We start from the raw sequence: 26,320 nt of genomic DNA on the forward strand, positions 1-26,320 counted from the left end.
AGGGCAGATAACTTAAGGACAGATAACTTAAGGGCAGATAACTTAAGGACAGATAACTTAAGGGCAGATAACTTAAGGACAGATAACTTAAGGGCTGATAACTTAAGGGCTGATAACTTAAGGGCTGATAACTTAAGGGCAGATAACTTAAGGACAGATAACTTAAGGGCAGATAACTTAAGGGCAGATAACTTAAGGACAGATAAGGGCAGATAACTTAAGGGCAGATAACTTAAGGGCAGATAACTTAAGGGCAGATAACTTAAGGGCAGATAAGGGCAGATAACTTAAGGGCAGATAACTTAAGGGCAGATAAGGGCAGATAACTTAAGGGCAGATAAGGGCAGATAACTTAAGGGCAGATAACTTAAGGGCAGATAACTTAAGGGCAGATAACTTAAGGGCAGATAAGGGCAGATAACTTAAGGGCAGATAAGGGCAGATAACTTAAGGGCAGATAACTTAAGGGCAGATAACTTAAGGGCAGATAAGGGCAGATAACTTAAGGGCAGATAACTTAAGGGCAGATAACTTAAGGGCAGATAACTTAAGGGCTGATAACTTAAGGGCTGATAACTTAAGGGCAGATAACTTAAGGGCAGATAACTTAAGGGCAGATAACTTAAGGACAGATAACTTAAGGGCAGATAACTTAAGGGCTGATAACTTAAGGGCTGATAACTTAAGGGCAGATAACTTAAGGGCAGATAACTTAAGGACTGATAACTTAAGGGCAGATAACTTAAGGACAGATAACTTAAGGGCAGATAACTTAAGGACAGATAACTTAAGGGCAGATAACTTAAGGGCAGATAACTTAAGGGCAGATAACTTAAGGGCAGATAACTTAAGGGCAGATAACTTAAGGGCAGATAACTTAAGGACAGATAACTTAAGGGCAGATAACTTAAGGACAGATAACTTAAGGGCAGATAACTTAAGGACAGATAACTTAAGGGCAGATAACTTAAGGGCAGATAACTTAAGGGCAGATAACTTAAGGGCAGATAACTTAAGGGCAGATAACTTAAGGGCAGATAAGGGCAGATAACTTAAGGGCAGATAACTTAAGGGCAGATAAGGGCAGATAACTTAAGGGCAGATAACTTAAGGGCAGATAAGGGCAGATAAGGGCAGATAACTTAAGGGCAGATAACTTAAGGGCAGATAACTTAAGGGCAGATAAGGGCAGATAACTTAAGGACAGATAACTTAAGGGCAGATAACTTAAGGGCAGATAACTTAAGGACAGATAACTTAAGGGCTGATAACTTAAGGGCAGATAACTTAAGGGCTGATAACTTAAGGGCAGATAAGGGCAGATAACTTAAGGACAGATAACTTAAGGGCAGATAACTTAAGGGCAGATAACTTAAGGGCAGATAACTTAAGGGCAGATAACTTAAGGACAGATAACTTAAGGGCTGATAACTTAAGGGCAGATAAGGGCAGATAACTTAAGGACAGATAACTTAAGGGCAGATAACTTAAGGGCAGATAACTTAAGGGCAGATAACTTAAGGGCTGATAACTTAAGGGCAGATAACTTAAGGACAGATAACTTAAGGGCAGATAACTTAAGGGCTGATAAGGGCAGATAACTTAAGGGCAGATAACTTAAGGGCAGATAACTTAAGGGCAGATAACTTAAGGACAGATAACTTAAGGGCAGATAACTTAAGGGCAGATAACTTAAGGACAGATAACTTAAGGGCAGATAACTTAAGGGCAGATAACTTAAGGGCAGATAACTTAAGGACAGATAACTTAAGGACAGATAACTTAAGGGCAGATAACTTAAGGGCTGATAACTTAAGGACAGATAACTTAAGGGCTGATAACTTAAGGACAGATAACTTAAGGGCTGATAACTTAAGGACAGATAACTTAAGGGCAGATAACTTAAGGACAGATAACTTAAGGGCAGATAAGGGCAGATAACTTAAGGGCAGATAACTTAAGGACAGATAACTTAAGGGCAGATAAGGGCAGATAACTTAAGGGCAGATAACTTAAGGGCAGATAAGGGCAGATAACTTAAGGGCAGATAACTTAAGGGCAGATAACTTAAGGGCAGATAACTTAAGGGCAGATAACTTAAGGACAGATAACTTAAGGGCAGATAACTTAAGGGCAGATAACTTAAGGACAGATAACTTAAGGGCAGATAACTTAAGGGCTGATAAGGGCAGATAACTTAAGGGCAGATAACTTAAGGGCAGATAACTTAAGGGCAGATAACTTAAGGACAGATAACTTAAGGGCAGATAACTTAAGGGCAGATAACTTAAGGACAGATAACTTAAGGGCAGATAACTTAAGGGCAGATAACTTAAGGGCAGATAACTTAAGGACAGATAACTTAAGGACAGATAACTTAAGGGCAGATAACTTAAGGGCTGATAACTTAAGGACAGATAACTTAAGGGCTGATAACTTAAGGACAGATAACTTAAGGGCTGATAACTTAAGGACAGATAACTTAAGGGCAGATAACTTAAGGACAGATAACTTAAGGGCAGATAAGGGCAGATAACTTAAGGGCAGATAACTTAAGGACAGATAACTTAAGGGCAGATAAGGGCAGATAACTTAAGGGCAGATAACTTAAGGGCAGATAAGGGCAGATAACTTAAGGGCAGATAACTTAAGGGCAGATAAGGGCAGATAACTTAAGGGCAGATAACTTAAGGGCTGATAACTTAAGGGCAGATAACTTAAGGACAGATAACTTAAGGACAGATAACTTAAGGGCTGATAACTTAAGGGCAGATAACTTAAGGACAGATAACTTAAGGGCTGATAACTTAAGGACAGATAACTTAAGGGCTGATAACTTAAGGGCAGATAACTTAAGGACAGATAACTTAAGGGCTGATAACTTAAGGACAGATAACTTAAGGGCTGATAACTTAAGGACAGATAACTTAAGGACAGATAACTTAAGGACAGATAACTTAAGGACAGATAACTTAAGGACAGATAACTTAAGGACAGATAACTTAAGGACAGATAACTTAAGGGCTGATAACTTAAGGACAGATAACTTAAGGGCTGATAACTTAAGGACAGATAACTTAAGGGCTGATAACTTAAGGACAGATAACTTAAGGGCTGATAACTTAAGGACAGATAACTTAAGGACAGATAACTTAAGGACAGATAACTTAAGGGCAGATAACTTAAGGGCTGATAACTTAAGGGCAGATAACTTAAGGACAGATAACTTAAGGACAGATAACTTAAGGGCTGATAACTTAAGGACAGATAACTTAAGGACAGATAACTTAAGGGCTGATAACTTAAGGACAGATAACTTAAGGGCTGATAACTTAAGGACAGATAACTTAAGGGCAGATAACTTAAGGACAGATAACTTAAGGGCTGATAACTTAAGGGCTGATAACTTAAGGACAGATAACTTAAGGGCTGATAACTTAAGGACAGATAACTTAAGGGCTGATAACTTAAGGACAGATAACTTAAGGGCTGATAACTTAAGGACAGATAACTTAAGGGCTGATAACTTAAGGACAGATAACTTAAGGGCTGATAACTTAAGGGCAGATAACTTAAGGACAGATAACTTAAGGACAGATAACTTAAGGGCTGATAACTTAAGGACAGATAACTTAAGGACAGATAACTTAAGGACAGATAACTTAAGGGCTGATAACTTAAGGACAGATAACTTAAGGGCTGATAACTTAAGGACAGATAACTTAAGGGCTGATAACTTAAGGACAGATAACTTAAGGGCTGATAACTTAAGGACAGATAACTTAAGGGCTGATAACTTAAGGACAGATAACTTAAGGACAGATAACTTAAGGGCTGATAACTTAAGGGCAGATAACTTAAGGACAGATAACTTAAGGACAGATAACTTAAGGACAGATAACTTAAGGACAGATAACTTAAGGACAGATAACTTAAGGACAGATAACTTAAGGGCTGATAACTTAAGGACAGATAACTTAAGGGCAGATAACTTAAGGACTGATAACTTAAGGACAGATAACTTAAGGGCTGATAACTTAAGGACAGATAACTTAAGGACAGATAACTTAAGGACTGATAACTTAAGGACAGATAACTTAAGGACAGATAACTTAAGGACAGATAACTTAAGGGCTGATAACTTAAGGACAGATAACTTAAGGGCTGATAACTTAAGGACAGATAACTTAAGGGCTGATAACTTAAGGACAGATAACTTAAGGACAGATAACTTAAGGACAGATAACTTAAGGACAGATAACTTAAGGACAGATAACTTAAGGACAGATAACTTAAGGGCTGATAACTTAAGGACAGATAACTTAAGGGCTGATAACTTAAGGACAGATAACTTAAGGGCTGATAACTTAAGGGCTGATAACTTAAGGACAGATAACTTAAGGACTGATAACTTAAGGACTGATAACTTAAGGACAGATAACTTAAGGACAGATAACTTAAGGACAGATAACTTAAGGACAGATAACTTAAGGACAGATAACTTAAGGACAGATAACTTAAGGACAGATAACTTAAGGACAGATAACTTAAGGACAGATAACTTAAGTGCAGATAACTTAAGGACTGATAACTTAAGTGCAGATAACTTAAGGACAGATAACTTAAGGACAGATAACTTAAGGACAGATAACTTAAGGACAGATAACTTAAGGACAGATAACTTAAGGACAGATAACTTAAGTGCAGATAACTTAAGGACAGATAACTTAAGGACAGATAACTTAAGGACAGATAACTTAAGGACAGATAACTTAAGGACAGATAACTTAAGTGCAGATAACTTAAGGACTGATAACTTAAGGGCAGATAACTTAAGGACAGATAACTTAAGGACTGATAACTTAAGGACAGATAACTTAAGGGCTGATAACTTAAGGACAGATAACTTAAGGACAGATAACTTAAGGACTGATAACTTAAGGACAGATAACTTAAGGACAGATAACTTAAGTGCAGATAACTTAAGGACAGATAACTTAAGGGCAGATAACTTAAGGACAGATAACTTAAGGACTGATAACTTAAGGACAGATAACTTAAGGGCTGATAACTTAAGGACAGATAACTTAAGGACTGATAACTTAAGGACTGATAACTTAAGGACAGATAACTTAAGGACAGATAACTTAAGGACAGATAACTTAAGGACAGATAACTTAAGGACAGATAACTTAAGGACAGATAACTTAAGTGCAGATAACTTAAGGACAGATAACTTAAGGACAGATAACTTAAGGACAGATAACTTAAGGACAGATAACTTAAGGACAGATAACTTAAGTGCAGATAACTTAAGGACTGATAACTTAAGGGCAGATAACTTAAGGACAGATAACTTAAGGACAGATAACTTAAGGGCTGATAACTTAAGGACAGATAACTTAAGGACAGATAACTTAAGGACAGATAACTTAAGGACAGATAACTTAAGGGCAGATAACTTAAGGACAGATAACTTAAGGACAGATAACTTAAGGGCTGATAACTTAAGGGCAGATAACTTAAGGACAGATAACTTAAGGACAGATAACTTAAGGACAGATAACTTAAGGACAGATAACTTAAGGGCTGATAACTTAAGGACAGATAACTTAAGGACAGATAACTTAAGGGCAGATAACTTAAGGGCAGATAACTTAAGGGCAGATAACTTAAGGGCTGATAAGGGCAGATAACTTAAGGACAGATAACTTAAGGACAGATAACTTAAGGACAGATAACTTAAGGACAGATAACTTAAGGACAGATAACTTAAGGACAGATAACTTAAGGGCAGATAACTTAAGGGCAGATAACTTAAGGGCTGATAAGGGCAGATAACTTAAGGACAGATAAGGGCAGATAACTTAAGGACAGATAACTTAAGGACAGATAACTTAAGGACAGATAACTTAAGGACAGATAACTTAAGGGCAGATAACTTAAGGGCAGATAACTTAAGGGCTGATAAGGGCAGATAACTTAAGGGCTGATAACTTAAGGACAGATAACTTAAGGACAGATAACTTAAGGGCAGATAACTTAAGGACAGATAACTTAAGGGCAGATAACTTAAGGACAGATAACTTAAGGACAGATAACTTAAGGGCAGATAACTTAAGGGCAGATAACTTAAGGGCTGATAAGGGCAGATAACTTAAGGGCTGATAAGGGCAGATAACTTAAGGGCAGATAACTTAAGGACAGATAACTTAAGGGCAGATAACTTAAGGACAGATAACTTAAGGGCAGATAACTTAAGGACAGATAACTTAAGGGCAGATAACTTAAGGGCTGATAAGGGCAGATAACTTAAGGACAGATAAGGGCAGATAACTTAAGGACAGATAACTTAAGGGCAGATAACTTAAGGACAGATAACTTAAGGGCAGATAACTTAAGGGCTGATAAGGGCAGATAACTTAAGGACAGATAAGGGCAGATAACTTAAGGACAGATAACTTAAGGGCAGATAACTTAAGGACAGATAACTTAAGGGCAGATAACTTAAGGACAGATAACTTAAGGGCAGATAACTTAAGGGCTGATAAGGGCAGATAACTTAAGGACAGATAACTTAAGGGCAGATAACTTAAGGACAGATAACTTAAGGGCAGATAACTTAAGGACAGATAACTTAAGGGCAGATAACTTAAGGGCTGATAACTTAAGGACAGATAACTTAAGGGCAGATAACTTAAGGACAGATAACTTAAGGGCTGATAACTTAAGGGCAGATAACTTAAGGGCAGATAACTTAAGGGCAGATAACTTAAGGACAGATAACTTAAGGGCTGATAACTTAAGGACAGATAACTTAAGGGCAGATAACTTAAGGGCTGATAACTTAAGGACAGATAACTTAAGGGCAGATAACTTAAGGGCTGATAACTTAAGGACAGATAACTTAAGGGCAGATAACTTAAGGGCTGATAACTTAAGGACAGATAACTTAAGGGCTGATAACTTAAGGACAGATAACTTAAGGGCAGATAACTTAAGGGCTGATAACTTAAGGACAGATAACTTAAGGGCAGATAACTTAAGGACAGATAACTTAAGGGCAGATAACTTAAGGGCAGATAACTTAAGGACAGATAACGGCAGATAACTTAAGGGCAGATAACTTAAGGACAGATAAGGGCTGATAACTTAAGGGCTGATAACTTAAGGACAGATAACTTAAGGGCTGATAACTTAAGGACAGATAACTTAAGGGCTGATAACTTAAGGACAGATAACTTAAGGACAGATAACTTAAGGGCAGATAACTTAAGGGCAGATAACTTAAGGACAGATAACTTAAGGACAGATAACTTAAGGGCTGATAACTTAAGGACAGATAACTTAAGGGCAGATAACTTAAGGACAGATAACTTAAGGACAGATAACTTAAGGACAGATAACTTAAGGACAGATAACTTAAGGGCAGATAACTTAAGGACAGATAACTTAAGGACAGATAACTTAAGGACTGATAACTTAAGGGCAGATAACTTAAGGACAGATAAGGGCAGATAACTTAAGGGCAGATAACTTAAGGGCAGATAACTTAAGGACAGATAACTTAAGGACAGATAAGGGCAGATAACTTAAGGGCAGATAACTTAAGGGCTGATAACTTAAGGGCTGATAACTTAAGGACAGATAACTTAAGGGCTGATAACTTAAGGACAGATAACTTAAGGGCAGATAACTTAAGGGCAGATAACTTAAGGGCAGATAACTTAAGGACAGATAACTTAAGGGCAGATAACTTAAGGACAGATAACTTAAGGACAGATAACTTAAGGACTGATAACTTAAGGGCAGATAACTTAAGGACAGATAACTTAAGGACAGATAACTTAAGGGCAGATAACTTAAGGACAGATAACTTAAGGACAGATAACTTAAGGGCAGATAACTTAAGGACAGATAACTTAAGGGCAGATAACTTAAGGGCAGATAACTTAAGGACAGATAACTTAAGGGCAGATAACTTAAGGACAGATAACTTAAGGGCAGATAACTTAAGGGCAGATAACTTAAGGGCAGATAACTTAAGGACAGATAACTTAAGGACAGATAACTTAAGGACAGATAACTTAAGGACAGATAACTTAAGGGCAGATAACTTAAGGACAGATAACTTAAGGGCAGATAACTTAAGGGCAGATAACTTAAGGACAGATAACTTAAGGACAGATAACTTAAGGGCAGATAACTTAAGGACAGATAACTTAAGGACAGATAACTTAAGGACAGATAAGGGCAGATAACTTAAGGGCAGATAACTTAAGGGCTGATAACTTAAGGGCTGATAACTTAAGGACAGATAACTTAAGGGCTGATAACTTAAGGACAGATAACTTAAGGACAGATAAGGGCAGATAACTTAAGGGCAGATAACTTAAGGGCTGATAACTTAAGGACAGATAACTTAAGGACAGATAACTTAAGGACAGATAACTTAAGGACAGATAACTTAAGGGCAGATAACTTAAGGGCTGATAACTTAAGGGCTGATAACTTAAGGACAGATAACTTAAGGGCTGATAACTTAAGGACAGATAACTTAAGGGCTGATAACTTAAGGACAGATAACTTAAGGACAGATAACTTAAGGACAGATAACTTAAGGGCAGATAACTTAAGGACAGATAACTTAAGGACAGATAACTTAAGGACAGATAACTTAAGGACAGATAACTTAAGGACAGATAACTTAAGGACAGATAACTTAAGGACAGATAACTTAAGGGCTGATAACTTAAGGACAGATAACTTAAGGACAGATAACTTAAGGACAGATAACTTAAGGACAGATAACTTAAGGACAGATAACTTAAGGACAGATAACTTAAGGACAGATAACTTAAGGACAGATAACTTAAGGACAGATAACTTAAGGGCAGATAACTTAAGGGCTGATAACTTAAGGGCTGATAACTTAAGGACAGATAACTTAAGGGCTGATAACTTAAGGACAGATAACTTAAGGGCTGATAACTTAAGGACAGATAACTTAAGGACAGATAACTTAAGGACAGATAACTTAAGGGCAGATAACTTAAGGGCAGATAACTTAAGGGCAGATAACTTAAGGACAGATAACTTAAGGGCTGATAACTTAAGGACAGATAACTTAAGGGCAGATAACTTAAGGGCTGATAACTTAAGGGCTGATAAGGACAGATAACTTAAGGACAGATAACTTAAGGACAGATAACTTAAGGACAGATAACTTAAGGGCAGATAACTTAAGGGCTGATAACTTAAGGACAGATAACTTAAGGGCAGATAACTTAAGGGCTGATAACTTAAGGGCTGATAAGGACAGATAACTTAAGGACAGATAACTTAAGGGCAGATAACTTAAGGACAGATAACTTAAGGGCAGATAACTTAAGGACAGATAACTTAAGGGCAGATAACTTAAGGACAGATAACTTAAGGGCTGATAACTTAAGGACAGATAACTTAAGGGCTGATAACTTAAGGACAGATAACTTAAGGGCTGATAACTTAAGGACAGATAACTTAAGGGCTGATAACTTAAGGGCAGATAACTTAAGGACAGATAACTTAAGGGCTGATAACTTAAGGACAGATAACTTAAGGACAGATAACTTAAGGACAGATAACTTAAGGGCTGATAACTTAAGGACAGATAACTTAAGGACAGATAACTTAAGGGCTGATAACTTAAGGACAGATAACTTAAGGACAGATAACTTAAGGACAGATAACTTAAGGGCTGATAACTTAAGGACAGATAACTTAAGGGCTGATAACTTAAGGGCAGATAACTTAAGGACAGATAACTTAAGGGCTGATAACTTAAGGACAGATAACTTAAGGACAGATAACTTAAGGACAGATAACTTAAGGGCTGATAACTTAAGGACAGATAACTTAAGGACAGATAACTTAAGGGCTGATAACTTAAGGACAGATAACTTAAGGGCTGATAACTTAAGGACAGATAACTTAAGGGCTGATAACTTAAGGGCAGATAACTTAAGGACAGATAACTTAAGGGCTGATAACTTAAGGACAGATAACTTAAGGGCTGATAACTTAAGGACAGATAACTTAAGGACAGATAACTTAAGGGCTGATAACTTAAGGACAGATAACTTAAGGGCTGATAACTTAAGGGCTGATAACTTAAGGACAGATAACTTAAGGGCTGATAACTTAAGGGCTGATAACTTAAGGACAGATAACTTAAGGGCTGATAACTTAAGGACAGATAACTTAAGGGCTGATAACTTAAGGACAGATAACTTAAGGGCTGATAACTTAAGGGCTGATAACTTAAGGGCTGATAACTTAAGGACTGATAACTTAAGGGCTGATAACTTAAGGACAGATAACTTAAGGGCTGATAACTTAAGGGCTGATAACTTAAGGACAGATAACTTAAGGGCTGATAACTTAAGGGCTGATAACTTAAGGACAGATAACTTAAGGGCTGATAACTTAAGGACAGATAACTTAAGGGCAGATAACTTAAGGGCAGATAACTTAAGGGCTGATAACTTAAGGGCAGATAACTTAAGGGCAGATAACTTAAGGGCAGATAACTTAAGGGCTGATAACTTAAGGACAGATAACTTAAGGGCAGATAACTTAAGGGCAGATAACTTAAGGGCTGATAACTTAAGGGCAGATAACTTAAGGGCAGATAACTTAAGGACAGATAACTTAAGGGCAGATAACTTAAGGGCTGATAACTTAAGGACAGATAAGGGCAGATAACTTAAGGACAGATAAGGGCAGATAACTTAAGGACAGATAAGGGCAGATAACTTAAGGACAGATAACTTAAGGGCTGATAACTTAAGGACAGATAACTTAAGGGCAGATAAGGGCAGATAACTTAAGGGCAGATAACTTAAGGGCAGATAACTTAAGGGCAGATAACTTAAGGGCTGATAACTTAAGGACAGATAACTTAAGGGCAGATAACTTAAGGGCAGATAACTTAAGGGCTGATAACTTAAGGGCAGATAACTTAAGGGCAGATAACTTAAGGACAGATAACTTAAGGGCAGATAACTTAAGGGCTGATAACTTAAGGACAGATAAGGGCAGATAACTTAAGGACAGATAAGGGCAGATAACTTAAGGACAGATAAGGGCAGATAACTTAAGGGCAGATAACTTAAGGGCTGATAACTTAAGGACAGATAACTTAAGGGCAGATAAGGGCAGATAACTTAAGGGCAGATAACTTAAGGACAGATAAGGGCAGATAACTTAAGGGCAGATAACTTAAGGGCAGATAACTTAAGGGCTGATAACTTAAGGGCAGATAAGGGCAGATAACTTAAGGGCAGATAACTTAAGGGCTGATAACTTAAGGGCAGATAACTTAAGGACAGATAACTTAAGGACAGATAACTTAAGGGCTGATAACTTAAGGGCAGATAACTTAAGGACAGATAACTTAAGGGCAGATAACTTAAGGGCAGATAACTTAAGGGCTGATAACTTAAGGGCAGATAACTTAAGGACAGATAACTTAAGGACAGATAACTTAAGGACTGATAACTTAAGGACAGATAACTTAAGGACAGATAACTTAAGGACAGATAACTTAAGGACAGATAACTTAAGGGCTGATAACTTAAGGACAGATAACTTAAGGGCAGATAACTTAAGGGCAGATAACTTAAGGACAGATAACTTAAGGACTGATAACTTAAGGACAGATAACTTAAGGACAGATAACTTAAGGGCAGATAACTTAAGGACAGATAACTTAAGGACATATAACTTAAGGACAGATAACTTAAGGACAGATAACTTAAGGGCAGATAACTTAAGGGCAGATAACTTAAGGGCAGATAACTTAAGGACAGATAACTTAAGGACAGATAACTTAAGGACAGATAACTTAAGGGCAGATAACTTAAGGACAGATAACTTAAGGACAGATAACTTAAGGACAGATAACTTAAGGACAGATAACTTAAGGACAGATAACTTAAGGGCTGATAACTTAAGGACAGATAACTTAAGGGCAGATAACTTAAGGGCAGATAACTTAAGGACAGATAACTTAAGGACTGATAACTTAAGGACAGATAACTTAAGGACAGATAACTTAAGGGCAGATAACTTAAGGACAGATAACTTAAGGACATATAACTTAAGGACAGATAACTTAAGGACAGATAACTTAAGGGCAGATAACTTAAGGGCAGATAACTTAAGGACAGATAACTTAAGGGCAGATAACTTAAGGACAGATAACTTAAGGACATATAACTTAAGGACAGATAACTTAAGGACAGATAACTTAAGGGCAGATAACTTAAGGGCAGATAACTTAAGGGCAGATAACTTAAGGACAGATAACTTAAGGACAGATAACTTAAGGACAGATAACTTAAGGGCAGATAACTTAAGGACAGATAACTTAAGGGCAGATAACTTAAGGACATATAACTTAAGGACAGATAACTTAAGGACAGATAACTTAAGGGCTGATAACTTAAGGACAGATAACTTAAGGGCTGATAACTTAAGGACAGATAACTTAAGGACAGATAACTTAAGGACAGATAACTTAAGGGCAGATAACTTAAGGGCTGATAACTTAAGGGCAGATAACTTAAGGGCAGATAACTTAAGGGCAGATAACTTAAGGACAGATAACTTAAGGGCAGATAACTTAAGGGCAGATAACTTAAGGGCAGATAACTTAAGGGCAGATAACTTAAGGGCTGATAACTTAAGGACAGATAACTTAAGGACTGATAACTTAAGGACTGATAACTTAAGGGCAGATAACTTAAGGACAGATAACTTAAGGGCAGATAACTTAAGGGCAGATAACTTAAGGACAGATTACTTAAGGGCAGATAACTTAAGGGCAGATAACTTAAGGGCAGATAACTTAAGGACAGATTACTTAAGGGCAGATAACTTAAGGACAGATAACTTAAGGGCAGATAACTTAAGGGCAGATAACTTAAGGACAGATAACTTAAGGGCAGATAACTTAAGGGCAGATAACTTAAGGACAGATAACTTAAGGGCTGATAACTTAAGGGCTGATAACTTAAGGGCAGATAACTTAAGGGCTGATAACTTAAGGGCTGATAACTTAAGGGCTGATAACTTAAGGGCAGATAACTTAAGGGCAGATAACTTAAGGACAGATAACTTAAGGACTGATAACTTAAGGGCAGATAACTTAAGGACAGATAACTTAAGGGCAGATAACTTAAGGACAGATAACTTAAGGACAGATAACTTAAGGGCTGATAACTTAAGGACAGATAACTTAAGGACTGATAACTTAAGGACAGATAAGGACAGATAACTTAAGGGCAGATAACTTAAGGACAGATAACTTAAGGGCTGATAACTTAAGGACAGATAAGGACAGATAACTTAAGGGCAGATAACTTAAGGACAGATAACTTAAGGACAGATAACTTAAGGACAGATAACTTAAGGGCTGATAACTTAAGGGCTGATAACTTAAGGGCAGATAACTTAAGGACAGATAACTTAAGGGCAGATAACTTAAGGGCAGATAACTTAAGGACAGATAACTTAAGGACTGATAACTTAAGGACAGATAACTTAAGGACAGATAACTTAAGGACTGATAACTTAAGGGCTGATAACTTAAGGGCAGATAACTTAAGGACAGATAACTTAAGGACTGATAACTTAAGGACAGATAACTTAAGGACAGATAACTTAAGGACAGATAACTTAAGGGCAGATAACTTAAGGACAGATAACTTAAGGACAGATAACTTAAGGGCAGATAACTTAAGGACAGATAACTTAAGGGCAGATAACTTAAGGGCAGATAACTTAAGGGCTGATAACTTAAGGACAGATAACTTAAGGACAGATAACTTAAGGGCTGATAACTTAAGGGCAGATAACTTAAGGACAGATAACTTAAGGACAGATAACTTAAGGACAGATAACTTAAGGGCAGATAACTTAAGGACAGATAACTTAAGGGCAGATAACTTAAGGGCAGATAACTTAAGGACAGATAACTTAAGGGCAGATAACTTAAGGGCAGATAACTTAAGGGCTGATAACTTAAGGACAGATAACTTAAGGACAGATAACTTAAGGGCTGATAACTTAAGGACTGATAACTTAAGGGCTGATAACTTAAGGACAGATAACTTAAGGGCAGATAACTTAAGGACAGATAACTTAAGGACAGATAACTTAAGGGCTGATAACTTAAGGGCAGATAACTTAAGGGCTGATAACTTAAGGGCAGATAACTTAAGGGCAGATAACTTAAGGGCTGATAACTTAAGGACTGATAACTTAAGGACTGATAACTTAAGGGCTGATAACTTAAGGACAGATAACTTAAGGACAGATAACTTAAGGACTGATAACTTAAGGGCAGATAACTTAAGGACAGATAACTTAAGGGCAGATAACTTAAGGACAGATAACTTAAGGGCAGATAACTTAAGGGCAGATAACTTAAGGGCTGATAACTTAAGGGCTGATAACTTAAGGGCTGATAACTTAAGGGCAGATAACTTAAGGACTGATAACTTAAGGACTGATAACTTAAGGACAGATAACTTAAGGACTGATAACTTAAGGACAGATAACTTAAGGACAGATAACTTAAGGGCAGATAACTTAAGGACTGATAACTTAAGGACTGATAACTTAAGGACAGATAACTTAAGGACAGATAACTTAAGGACAGATAACTTAAGGGCAGATAACTTAAGGACAGATAACTTAAGGGCTGATAACTTAAGGACTGATAACTTAAGGACAGATAACTTAAGGGCTGATAACTTAAGGGCAGATAACTTAAGGGCTGATAACTTAAGGACAGATAACTTAAGGGCTGATAACTTAAGGACTGATAACTTAAGGACAGATAACTTAAGGGCTGATAACTTAAGGGCAGATAACTTAAGGGCAGATAACTTAAGGGCAGATAACTTAAGGGCTGATAACTTAAGGACAGATAACTTAAGGGCTGATAACTTAAGGACTGATAACTTAAGGACTGATAACTTAAGGACTGATAACTTAAGGGCTGATAACTTAAGGACTGATAACTTAAGGGCTGATAACTTAAGGACTGATAACTTAAGGACTGATAACTTAAGGACTGATAACTTAAGGACAGATAACTTAAGGACAGATAACTTAAGGACTGATAACTTAAGGGCTGATAACTTAAGGACTGATAACTTAAGGACAGATAACTTAAGGGCTGATAACTTAAGGGCTGATAACTTAAGGGCAGATAACTTAAGGGCAGATAACTTAAGGGCTGATAACTTAAGGACTGATAACTTAAGGACTGATAACTTAAGGACTGATAACTTAAGGACTGATAACTTAAGGACAGATAACTTAAGGACTGATAACTTAAGGGCTGATAACTTAAGGGCTGATAACTTAAGGACAGATAACTTAAGGACAGATAACTTAAGGGCTGATAACTTAAGGGCAGATAACTTAAGGGCAGATAACTTAAGGACAGATAACTTAAGGACTGATAACTTAAGGACAGATAACTTAAGGACTGATAACTTAAGGACAGATAACTTAAGGGCAGATAACTTAAGGGCTGATAACTTAAGGGCAGATAACTTAAGGGCAGATAACTTAAGGACAGATAACTTAAGGACAGATAACTTAAGGGCTGATAACTTAAGGGCAGATAACTTAAGGGCAGATAACTTAAGGACAGATAACTTAAGGACTGATAACTTAAGGGCAGATAACTTAAGGGCAGATAACTTAAGGACAGATAACTTAAGGACTGATAACTTAAGGACAGATAACTTAAGGACTGATAACTTAAGGACAGATAACTTAAGGGCAGATAACTTAAGGACAGATAACTTAAGGACAGATAACTTAAGGGCAGATAACTTAAGGGCTGATAACTTAAGGACAGATAACTTAAGGGCAGATAACTTAAGGGCAGATAACTTAAGGGCAGATAACTTAAGGGCAGATAACTTAAGGACAGATAACTTAAGGGCAGATAACTTAAGGACAGATAACTTAAGGACAGATAACTTAAGGACTGATAACTTAAGGGCAGATAACTTAAGGACAGATAACTTAAGGACAGATAACTTAAGGACTGATAACTTAAGGGCAGATAACTTAAGGACAGATAACTTAAGGGCTGATAACTTAAGGGCAGATAACTTAAGGACAGATAACTTAAGGACAGATAACTTAAGGGCAGATAACTTAAGGACTGATAACTTAAGGGCAGATAACTTAAGGGCAGATAACTTAAGGGCTGATAACTTAAGGACAGATAACTTAAGGACAGATAACTTAAGGACAGATAACTTAAGGACAGATAACTTAAGGGCAGATAACTTAAGGACAGATAACTTAAGGGCAGATAACTTAAGGACTGATAACTTAAGGGCAGATAACTTAAGGGCAGATAACTTAAGGGCTGATAACTTAAGGACAGATAACTTAAGGACAGATAACTTAAGGACAGATAACTTAAGGGCAGATAACTTAAGGACAGATAACTTAAGGACAGATAACTTAAGGGCTGATAACTTAAGGGCAGATAACTTAAGGACAGATAACTTAAGGGCAGATAACTTAAGGGCTGATAACTTAAGGACAGATAACTTAAGGACAGATAACTTAAGGACAGATAACTTAAGGGCAGATAACTTAAGGGCAGATAACTTAAGGACAGATAACTTAAGGGCAGATAACTTAAGGACAGATAACTTAAGGACAGATAACTTAAGGGCTGATAACTTAAGGGCAGATAACTTAAGGACAGATAACTTAAGGGCTGATAACTTAAGGGCAGATAACTTAAGGGCTGATAACTTAAGGGCAGATAACTTAAGGGCTGATAACTTAAGGGCAGATAACTTAAGGGCAGATAACTTAAGGGCAGATAACTTAAGGGCAGATAACTTAAGGGCAGATAACTTAAGGGCAGATAACTTAAGGGCAGATAAGGGCAGATAACTTAAGGGCAGATAACTTAAGGACAGATAACTTAAGGGCAGATAACTTAAGGGCAGATAACTTAAGGGCAGATAACTTAAAGGTGGGGTAGGGGATCTTTTTCTGGAACATTTTTTTACATATTGCTTGAAATACTCTTCACACCCCCATTGCAACCAATTAATTAAAAGTTTTGACACAAATATGAAAAGTTTTAGTGGCCTCTAGAACGTACAATCTAGGAAAAACAGTATCCAATCATACTGAACGGACCGTTAACAATGATTGGATTCTGATGCCGTCTATCAAACTGCAATCTGCTCCTCCCTCCCCCTCCTCCCCCCCTGTGCGCGTACCCTGCTCCGTGAACGAATTACGCGTCCAGAAGCTTGGCAGGACGCTAAACTAGAGCCAGCTTGGCTAGCACCTAGCATTATTAAATGTATAGTTAGCATAAACTAAATACTAAATACTAAATACGGCAGCGATCGATGCTTGCTGTCAGAACAGCGCTCGTGCATCTTCGTGCTCGTGCATCTTCGTGCTCGTGCATCTTCGTGCTCGTGCATCTTCGTGCTCGTGCATCTTCGTGCTCGTGCATCTTCGTGCTCGTGCACGTTCGTGCTCGTGCACGTTCGTGCTCGTGCACGTTCGTGCTCGTGCACGTTCGTGTACTCTAGAGGCGTGCCTTCCGGGGGAAAAGTGAAGAAAGGGGTTGGGACTTTTTACCGGTGTATTTTCAAAATGCAGCTTCGCTGGACTCAAAATCCAGGATCTCCTACCCTACCTTTAAGGGTGGATGACTTAAGTCATCAAATTTATTTATTTTTTTTTACAAATTAAAAAAAAAACAATTTAAAAAAAATTAATTTTACAGAGAGAGGGGGAACAACATGCAGCACAGGGCCATCAAATGCGGGACTCGAACCGGGGCCAGCTGCAGCGAGGACTAGCCTGTTAAGTTAAGTTATCTGTTGCTCACAGTGATTTTAAATGTGGGGGTGTTACATCAGCACCACATCAAGCCCATAGACACAACGTTGAAGTTGGCATCTGATTCGCAAATTAAATGAATGGGCATAAAGGGCCATTTCACTGCATTTTTTATATTCTGATCGCCCTAAACTAGATCCTGTATGGAAACTACAACTGTTACACAGCTCAAATCTGGATGGAATTATTCTACATGCTCCGACTGGCACGTAAGTCTCACAATATAGTTCGTCTCTGACGTAACATCAAATTTCCCGGGCCGGCGGCCGGGTCGTGGACAACAGTCTGTGATTGGGTGAATGTCCGTTCAGTTTAACCAATGCCTTTTCGTGCAGCGTAAGGGTGCGCTCCATTTTGTATGTTGGTGCACTACGAGGGTGGGCAAACGGGTTAACTTTTGGAAAATGTGGGAGGGGTGAAATCCCCTTGCTGTAAAAGTGGGGGTGTCGAAACACCCCCATCCCCCACGGGTAAGACGCTCATGCCCACTACGATGCACAGTGAGCAGATGAATGGATTTTCTGCTGCAGAGTCTCTCCTGGAGTGCAGAGGTCTCAGTTTTTTCCCTCCAACTCATCCTCTGCAGTTTAAAATCTGTAGCTGTGCTGCTGCCTGGTTGCGACACCTGGTGGTTTCCTAACGTTGCGTATCAGCCCTTTAATCAGTGAATGAACACAAAGTAAAGGAGCTCAAAGGAAAGCGGTAACCAGGCGGCTCCACCCACCCTCCAGTCTGCTCATACGGTTTATTTTCCATCTTTTAAAGAAGCAGAAAACATTCAAACATTAAAGACATTTTGAGCGGCAGCTCTGTGATCCGTGCTGCTGTTTAACTCCTCTCCCTTCCCACTGGGACTTCTGATTAGTTGATTATGGGATAATGAATATTTCTGCCAGATAATCAGCTGAACCCGTGTGGTATTTAACCCTGAAATGTGCTGCAGCTCATCAGAGGAGAAACCACTGCTGTAGTGGTCGGATGAGGAAGCTGCAGACTGATAAAGCCCACCGTTTTACAGCCGCTGCTGCAGGATGGGATAAAAATCTGATCTCAAAACACAAAGAAAATGTGAGTGAAGACACGTTAGAGTCCCCGTTTATGCATTCAGGGGGAATCTGATTCTCCTTCTGCTCCAAACTCAGCAGGTTTATCTCCTGTTTTTAATCTTTTTAGGACTTCTGGAGCCTCGACCAAGAGACTCTGCTCAGAGTTCAGTGGAACCGCTGGAATAAGAGACTCTTTGCGTATTCCAGATGTGTGGACAGCTACAGCTGGAATTATCTGTTCCACAAAGAGCACCTTTTCAGGAGAGGATCTATGGCTGCAAAGATCCCATAAACAGACAAATCACTCATTTATTTCAATGTTTTATTCACGTACAAACAGTATTTATTTGAAAATACAGCAGGTGTTTTTTCAGTGGCTTCAACATCTGGACGAGGAGTCGGAAACATCTGCGCTGCCTTCTGAAACGTTTCTGCCGGAGCCTGAATCTGTGTGAAGCTCACAGCTGGATGTGGACACGTCGAGAGCCTGAAAAAGAGAGGATGGTGGTCAGAAAGGAGAGAATAATGGAGAGAATAAAGGAGAGAATAATGGAGAGAATAAAGGAGAGAATAAAGGAGAGAATAATGGAGAGAATAAAGGAGAGAATAATGGAGAGAATAAAGGAGAGAATAATGGAGAGAATAATGGAGAGAATAATGAGATAATAAAGGAGAGAATAAAGGAGAGAATAATGGAGAGAATAATGGAGAGAATAAAGGAGAGAATAATGGAGAGAATAAAGGAGAGAATAATGGAGAGAATAAAGGAGAGAATAATGGAGAGAATAATGGAGAGAATAATGAGATAATAAAGGAGAGAATAAAGGAGAGAATAATGGAGAGAATAATGGAGAGAATAATGAGATAATAAAGGAGAGAATAAAGGAGAGAATAATGGAGAGAATAATGGAGAGAATAAAGGAGAGAATAATGGAGAGAATAAAGGAGAGAATAATGGAGAGAATAAAGGAGAGAATAATGGAGAGAATAATGGAGAGAATAAAGGAGAGAATAAAGGAGATAATAAAGGACAGAATAAAGGAGAGAATAATGGACAGACACAGCTCTGATGCTGGTGTTCTCTTTGTTTCATGTGACTAACGACCATGTCTGATGGCTTTTTCACATCCAAAACCATCAGGGCAGATTCCAGATAATGATCTTCCAAGTTAGAAGCATCATTTCATCATCATTTAAAGCCGCTCAGAACACATTTGCATGTAACTCTCATGGCAGCAATCAGGTGCAAATGAATGCAGATGTTGCTAATAGGGCTGGGCGAGTTAACTCGTTATTATCGCGTTAACTCGCTAATTATTTAACGCAGATAAATATTTGATCGCGCATTAACGCAGTTTTTTTTTTTTTAATTTTAATTTTATTTTTTATTATTTTATATTTATTTTATTATTTTTTGGGGCTTTTATTTTGTAAAAGTCTGTTGCTCACAGGCTTTTATTTTGTAAAAGTCTGCTGCTCACAGGCTTTTATTTTGTAAAAGTCTGTTGCTCACAGGCTTTTATTTTGTAAAAGTCTGCTGCTCACAGGCTTTTATTTTGTAAAAGTCTGTAGCTCACAGGCTTTTATTTTGTAAAAGTCTGTTGCTCACAGGCTTTTATTTTGTAAAAGTCTGCTGCTCACAGGCTTTTATTTTGTAAAAGTCTGCTGCTCACAGGCTTTTATTTTGTAAAAGTCTGTAGCTCACAGGCTTTTATTTTGTAAAAGTCTGCTGCTCGCAGGCTTTTATTTTGTAAAAGTCTGTAGCTCACAGGCTTTTATTTTGTAAAAGTCTGTTGCTCACAGGCTTTTATTTTGTAAAAGTCTGCTGCTGTCTGCTGTGGAACAGGAAAAGAAAGTAATCGGCGGATCCACCAAACATGGAGAAGGGTACGGAACTTTTACTCGGCCATTTTCATGTTAAAGTTCTTCCAGACGGCGGAGTCGACAGAACCAAAGTCATCTGTAAACACGGCCAAGTTGAATTGTCTTCTCAGCGTAGTAGTTCCAGTCTAAAATATCACTTAAAGGCAAAACACACAACTGATAGCAGCAAGTCATTCAAGGAAACAGACAGTGGAGCGAGGCTTCTACATAAAAACTACAGAAAGATGCTGATGTTAAAAGTGTGTTTGCACAACAAATGTTATGGCACTTTCATTCATATGGCAGCACATTTAAAATAAAGCTAAATGCTAAAAGCTATACACTACTTTTGGATTCATTTTTGGATTCTGCGTACAAATGCGATTAATCGTGATTAATCAGGGAAATCATGTGATTAATTTGATTAAACATTTTAATCGTTGCCCAGCCCTAGTTGCTAACAGCTTTTTATTCCTGGATTAGAAGATTTAAACCTCCAATCTGATGTTTCTGTCTTTCTTTTTGTCCTTCACTCCAAAGCAGAAATGCTCAGAGGAAGTCAGTAAAACACGATGAATGTTGGCTCATAATGGCTGTGTTCGAAATCGCATACTACATACTCATCGATCAGACAGTATGCAGAGCGTTTACCCACGATGCATTTCGCTTCTGCCCGAGCTGAAATCAGCCGGCCTGAAGCTGATTTCCCTTAAGCGCTAAACTCTGTAAACTTTAGCAACATTTGAAACATTTTCAGGTGAGAAAGTAGTCGTTTAGATCCCCAACGTGTTGAAAACCTGACAAAATACCGGCTGTTTACCATTTTGTTCCCACGAATTCGGCGCTACTAAAGCTAGCCGCAGTGAGCAACGCACTTCCTGTTATTTTCACAAAATAAAATACCCGTTGCCTTTTATCACAGGGAAAGCCATTACCATACAATTGGTGCTTTTGTTTTGAAAACAGGAAGTGAACCTACCCTCGTTGTAGCTAGCTTGAAACTGCCGTTTTGACAGGAAATGACGATCGGCGACGTCACGTTACGTTGCATCTTGGGTAGTTTGAGTATGAGTAGTAACCTCATGATGCATACCCAACATTTCAGAGAATCTAGTTTGCATCCGGGAACTTCTCGCTTACTCAAACTCGCATACTAACTCAGAAAGTTAGTAGGAGTAGTAGGAGAAGTATGCGGTTTGGAACACAGCCAATTTCTTGGAAATGTGATTGTTTGGATATTTCTGTCCCCGAGTTCAGGTCTGAAGGACTAAATCTAAAGAGTCAACCGGCTCCTGAACTGTGGCCCCACAAAGGATTTCAGCTTCAGATGCTTTGGGCATCCTGGAATAAAAGAAATGTGATGAAGTCTCAGATCTCACCTGCTTCAGTCGACCTCCTTCTTCAGGTATTTCTTCATCACGGCGGCCACGTCTTCGCCCTCGCTGCCCTCCGCCTCCAGCCTTTTCCCCTGCGGCCGCTCAAACTGGCGCCTTGGCCCGCCGCCCTGGGAGCTTCCTCCTGACCCGCCTGAGCTGGAGGACTCTGTTTCTGAGCTCTTCCTGCTGCGGGAGGAGGGCGGCAGGTCTCCGAAGTGGACGCTCAGCGCCCGCCGCCCCCTGACCGAGCCGGCCAGGCTGCTGGTGGACTGCGCCCTGCGGACCGCCGGCAGGAAGTCCGACGCCGCGTCGTCACGGTCGTCGGTCAGGCGCCGGTTTTTGAAGACCATCGGTTCTGATCCCAGAGAGCACTCGCCTCCGTCTGCTGTGATGAGGCTACCCAGCATGCACCGCCGCGGGCCCCGCGGGGAGCGCTGGAGCGGCTCATCCGGGTCCTCCTCTGGGATGGACAGGGAGGGAGGGTGGTGGCGGGCGGCGGCGGGAGCGGGCGCCAGCGAGGAGAGGCGTGGCAGCGACGGGAGCGAGGACAGGGAGTCGCTGGAGCTGAAGCGCGGCGCTTTGTCTCCGGCTGCGGACGCCTCAGAGACGGAGCGAGCGCTGGCGGCGCGGGACAGCAGCGGCGAGGACGGTTTGAGGATGCTGGGGCCAGGCCTGAGCTCCTGGGCGTCCTCTGGACCCAGAGAGACGGCGGACGCCCTCCGCCTGAGGGTGGAGGCTCCGGTGGTTTGATAGATGGGCAGCGACACGGTGCTGCCAGCTCCGCCTCCTCCATCGCCTCCCGCCTCCCCGCCAGCTCGCCGTCTGCGGAGCCCGTCCAGAAGCTCGGACAGCGCCGAGGACGACGGGGCCCGGCTGAGATGTCTGGCGCCTCCGGCCTCAGAACCCTCGTCATCAGGGTCCAAACAAGACCTGCAGGTGGGCAGCAGAAACACTGTGAGTGGAGGTCCGTCATCAAATGAAATCAAATCAAATTTATTTATATAGCACATTTCATGTACAAAACAATTCAAAGTGCTTTACATAAAATAAAAGCATTGCAGCAGGGAGTGTAAGAAGCATTAAAATACATAAAAGAATATAAAGAGAAACAAATAAAATCATTTAAATGAATTTAAAAACAAGCAACAGTCGAGATAAGTTCAAAGATATCGTGCAGATTTCATGCATAGACACATGAGAACAGAAATGTTTTTAACCTGGATTTAAAAATGTTTATAATAAGAATATAATAATATAATATAATAAGAATAAGACACATAAAGTTGTGTATCGTCTGCATAACTGTGATAATTGATGTTAAATCATCATGGCAACAGAAACAGGAGCCTCTGATAATCAGAGCTCCAAACATCCCGAGATGGACTTCATTCTTTCAACCAAAGTGTAAAAAGTCTCTCAATACGCTGATGATCTAATGATTTATTTGGAACCACGTTCAGCCAAAAGACATTTCTGCTTTTTGCTGGATTTAAATTGAAGAAATGTTCTCCTTCGGCTCGAGCTTCTAACCCGAGTGAAAGCGCTGCATCGAGCTCACCGGAAGCTGTAGGTGCTCATGGTGTCTGTGACAGACTGGCGGCCATCTTGGCTGCTGTAGGTGGAGCCGCCGCCGCGGGACCCTCCTCTGGAAGCTCCCGAGCCGTTCCGAAGCCCCTCTCCAACATCCTCCGTCCCGACGGAGCCGACACTGGACACAGAGTCACTGCAGGACACAAATCACAGCTCAGGGTCCCGCCTCTCCTGCTGCTCTGAGGCTTTATGCAAACACGATGCAAATGCATTCAGGAAGAGGACTCATGCCACTGTTAGCCAGCGCAGGATCACAGTCAGAACCGCAACCTCACGCTGGGGTTTAATGTTCATTCACCATCATTCTCTGCCTGTTATCGCTGATTTAGCTGGAAAAACCTCAAAGTAAAGAGAGGAAGCTTTGGATGGACACTGATTGGCAGAGATGGGACCAAGTCACACATGTGAAAGTCTCAAGTCTTAGCTTTCAAGTCTCAAGTAATTTTTTCTTGGTCAAGTCAAAGTCAAAGTCAAGTCACCTTATTATTGCAATTTTACCTGCAGAATCTGATCTTAATAAAGTGAAAAGACAAGATATAAGTAACTGTCAGTAAACATCATTGGCCAATGTGTCCAACCTGTCCACCCCGTATCATATCAAGCTAAAGTTAGCTAACTACAGCCCAAACAAAGAATTATCCTTTAAATTCTCTTTCACTTTAAAGATGCTAAAGCCTTTCTGATGCTCGGGTCACAGCACACACAGGTTCTTACAGCTCCCTCCTTCGGGTGAAGGACTCCACGGCCGTCTGAACGCTGGATTTAAGAGCAGAGCAGCGAGAGGTTGAGATTAAGAACACAATTATGATGATTTAACGAGACGATAACCCTGCCGAGGTCAAAGTACCTCTCGGTGTCGCTCTCGTCGCTGGAGTCCACCTCCTCCAGGGCGGCCTGCAGGTCCACGATGCGGCGGATGGACGTCTCCAGGTCGGCCTGCAGCGTCAGCCTGACGGCAGTCAGCTCCTCCACCTGCAGCTCCTGCCCACAAATCACACCAGAGGACGTTGGCAGAGGGCAAACACCATGCTCACCTTCAACGGGCCAGCTGTGTGTTCTCATCACCGGCAACCTGTAAATACCCCCGGGCTGCATCCGCCACGGCGATTACCTTCGCTTCAGCCCGTATTACCTCATCAGTCAAAGCCTGCGTGATGGCATGTCCTCTCAGACCTGAGCAGCACTTTTACCAGCTTATTTACAGGGAAAAGAGTGATTTATCACTTCTTCTTCTTGTCTGTCATTTCAGAACCTGTGATCTGTTCAGAGAATATAAACCCAGCAGAGCTCTGAGATCCAAGGACTCAGGTCAGCTGGTCCAGTCCAGAGTCCAGACATAACATTACGCAACGTAACGTAACGTAATGTAACGTCATGTAATGTCACGTCATGTAATGTCACGTAATGTAATGTAATGTAACGTAATGTAACGTAATGTAACGTAACGGAATGTAACGGAACGTAACGTAACATAACGTAACGTAACGTAACGTGATGTAACGGAATGTAACGTAACGTAACGGAATGTAACGTAACGTAACAGAATGTAACGGAATGTAACGTAACGTAACGGAATGTAACGTAACGGAATGTAACGTCATGTAATGTCATGTAATGTCATGTAATGTCACGTAATGTAATGTAATGTAACGTAATGTAACGTAACGGAATGTAACGTAACGTAACGTAACGTAACGTAACGTGATGTAACGGAATGTAACGTAACGTAACGGAATGTAACGTAACGTAACGTAACGTAACGGAATGTAACGTAACGTCATGTAATGTCATGTAATGTCACGTAATGTCACGTAATGTCACGTAATGTCACGTAACGTAATGTAACGTAACGGAATGTAACGTAACGTAACGTAACGTAACGGAATGTAACGTAACGTAATGTAATGTCACGTAATGTAACGTAGTGTAATGTAATGTAACGTAACAGAATGTAATGTAACGTAACGGAATGTAAAGTAACGTAACATAACGTGATGTAACGGAATGTAACGTAACGTAACGTAACGTAACGTGATGTAACGGAATGTAACGTAACGTAACGGAATGTAACGTAACGTAACGTAACGGAATGTAACGTCCTGTAATGTCATGTAATGTCACGTAATGTCACGTAACGTAATGTAATGTAACGTAATGTAACGTAACGGAATGTAACGTAACGTAACGGAACGTAACGTAACGTAACGGAATGTAACGTAACGGAATGTAACGTAACGTAACGTAATGTAACGTAACGGAATGTAACGTAACGTAACGGAACGGAATGTAACGTAACGTAATGTAACGTCATGTAATGTCACGTAATGTAATGTAATGTAACGTAATGTAACGTAACAGAATGTAATGTAACGTAACGGAATGTAAAGTAACGTAACGTAATGTAACGTAACGGAATGTAACGTAACGGAATGTAACGTAACAGAATGTAACGTAACAGAATGTAACATAACGGAATGTAATGTAACG

At 39.8% G+C, this 26,320-nt stretch overlaps 1 protein-coding gene across 4 annotated transcripts in view; it reads right to left on the bottom strand.

Annotated features, from left to right (window-relative positions):
• Nucleotides 1-19,312: 19,312 nt before the first annotated feature.
• The window catches only part of myo18b (myosin XVIIIB), an 85,473-nt gene continuing 78,465 nt past the window's right edge, over nt 19,313-26,320 (bottom strand). For 3 of the 4 annotated variants that reach the window (XM_075456579.1, XM_075456581.1, XM_075456578.1), the window contains 5 exons: nt 24,681-24,814; nt 24,548-24,589; nt 23,802-23,966; nt 22,247-23,173; nt 19,313-19,491 (listed from right to left, as the gene is read on the bottom strand). In XM_075456579.1, coding sequence (XP_075312694.1) covers nt 22,252-23,173; nt 23,802-23,966; nt 24,548-24,589; nt 24,681-24,814 — 1,263 coding nt within the window. In that variant the 3' untranslated portion in view covers nt 19,313-19,491; nt 22,247-22,251. The remainder of the gene's footprint in view (nt 19,492-22,246; nt 23,174-23,801; nt 23,967-24,547; nt 24,590-24,680; nt 24,815-26,320) is intronic. The other variant, XM_075456580.1, reaches the window with a different exon arrangement.

This window comes from Odontesthes bonariensis, chromosome 22, assembly GCF_027942865.1.
Source record: "Odontesthes bonariensis isolate fOdoBon6 chromosome 22, fOdoBon6.hap1, whole genome shotgun sequence".
Taxonomy (NCBI): Eukaryota; Metazoa; Chordata; class Actinopteri; order Atheriniformes; family Atherinopsidae; genus Odontesthes; species Odontesthes bonariensis.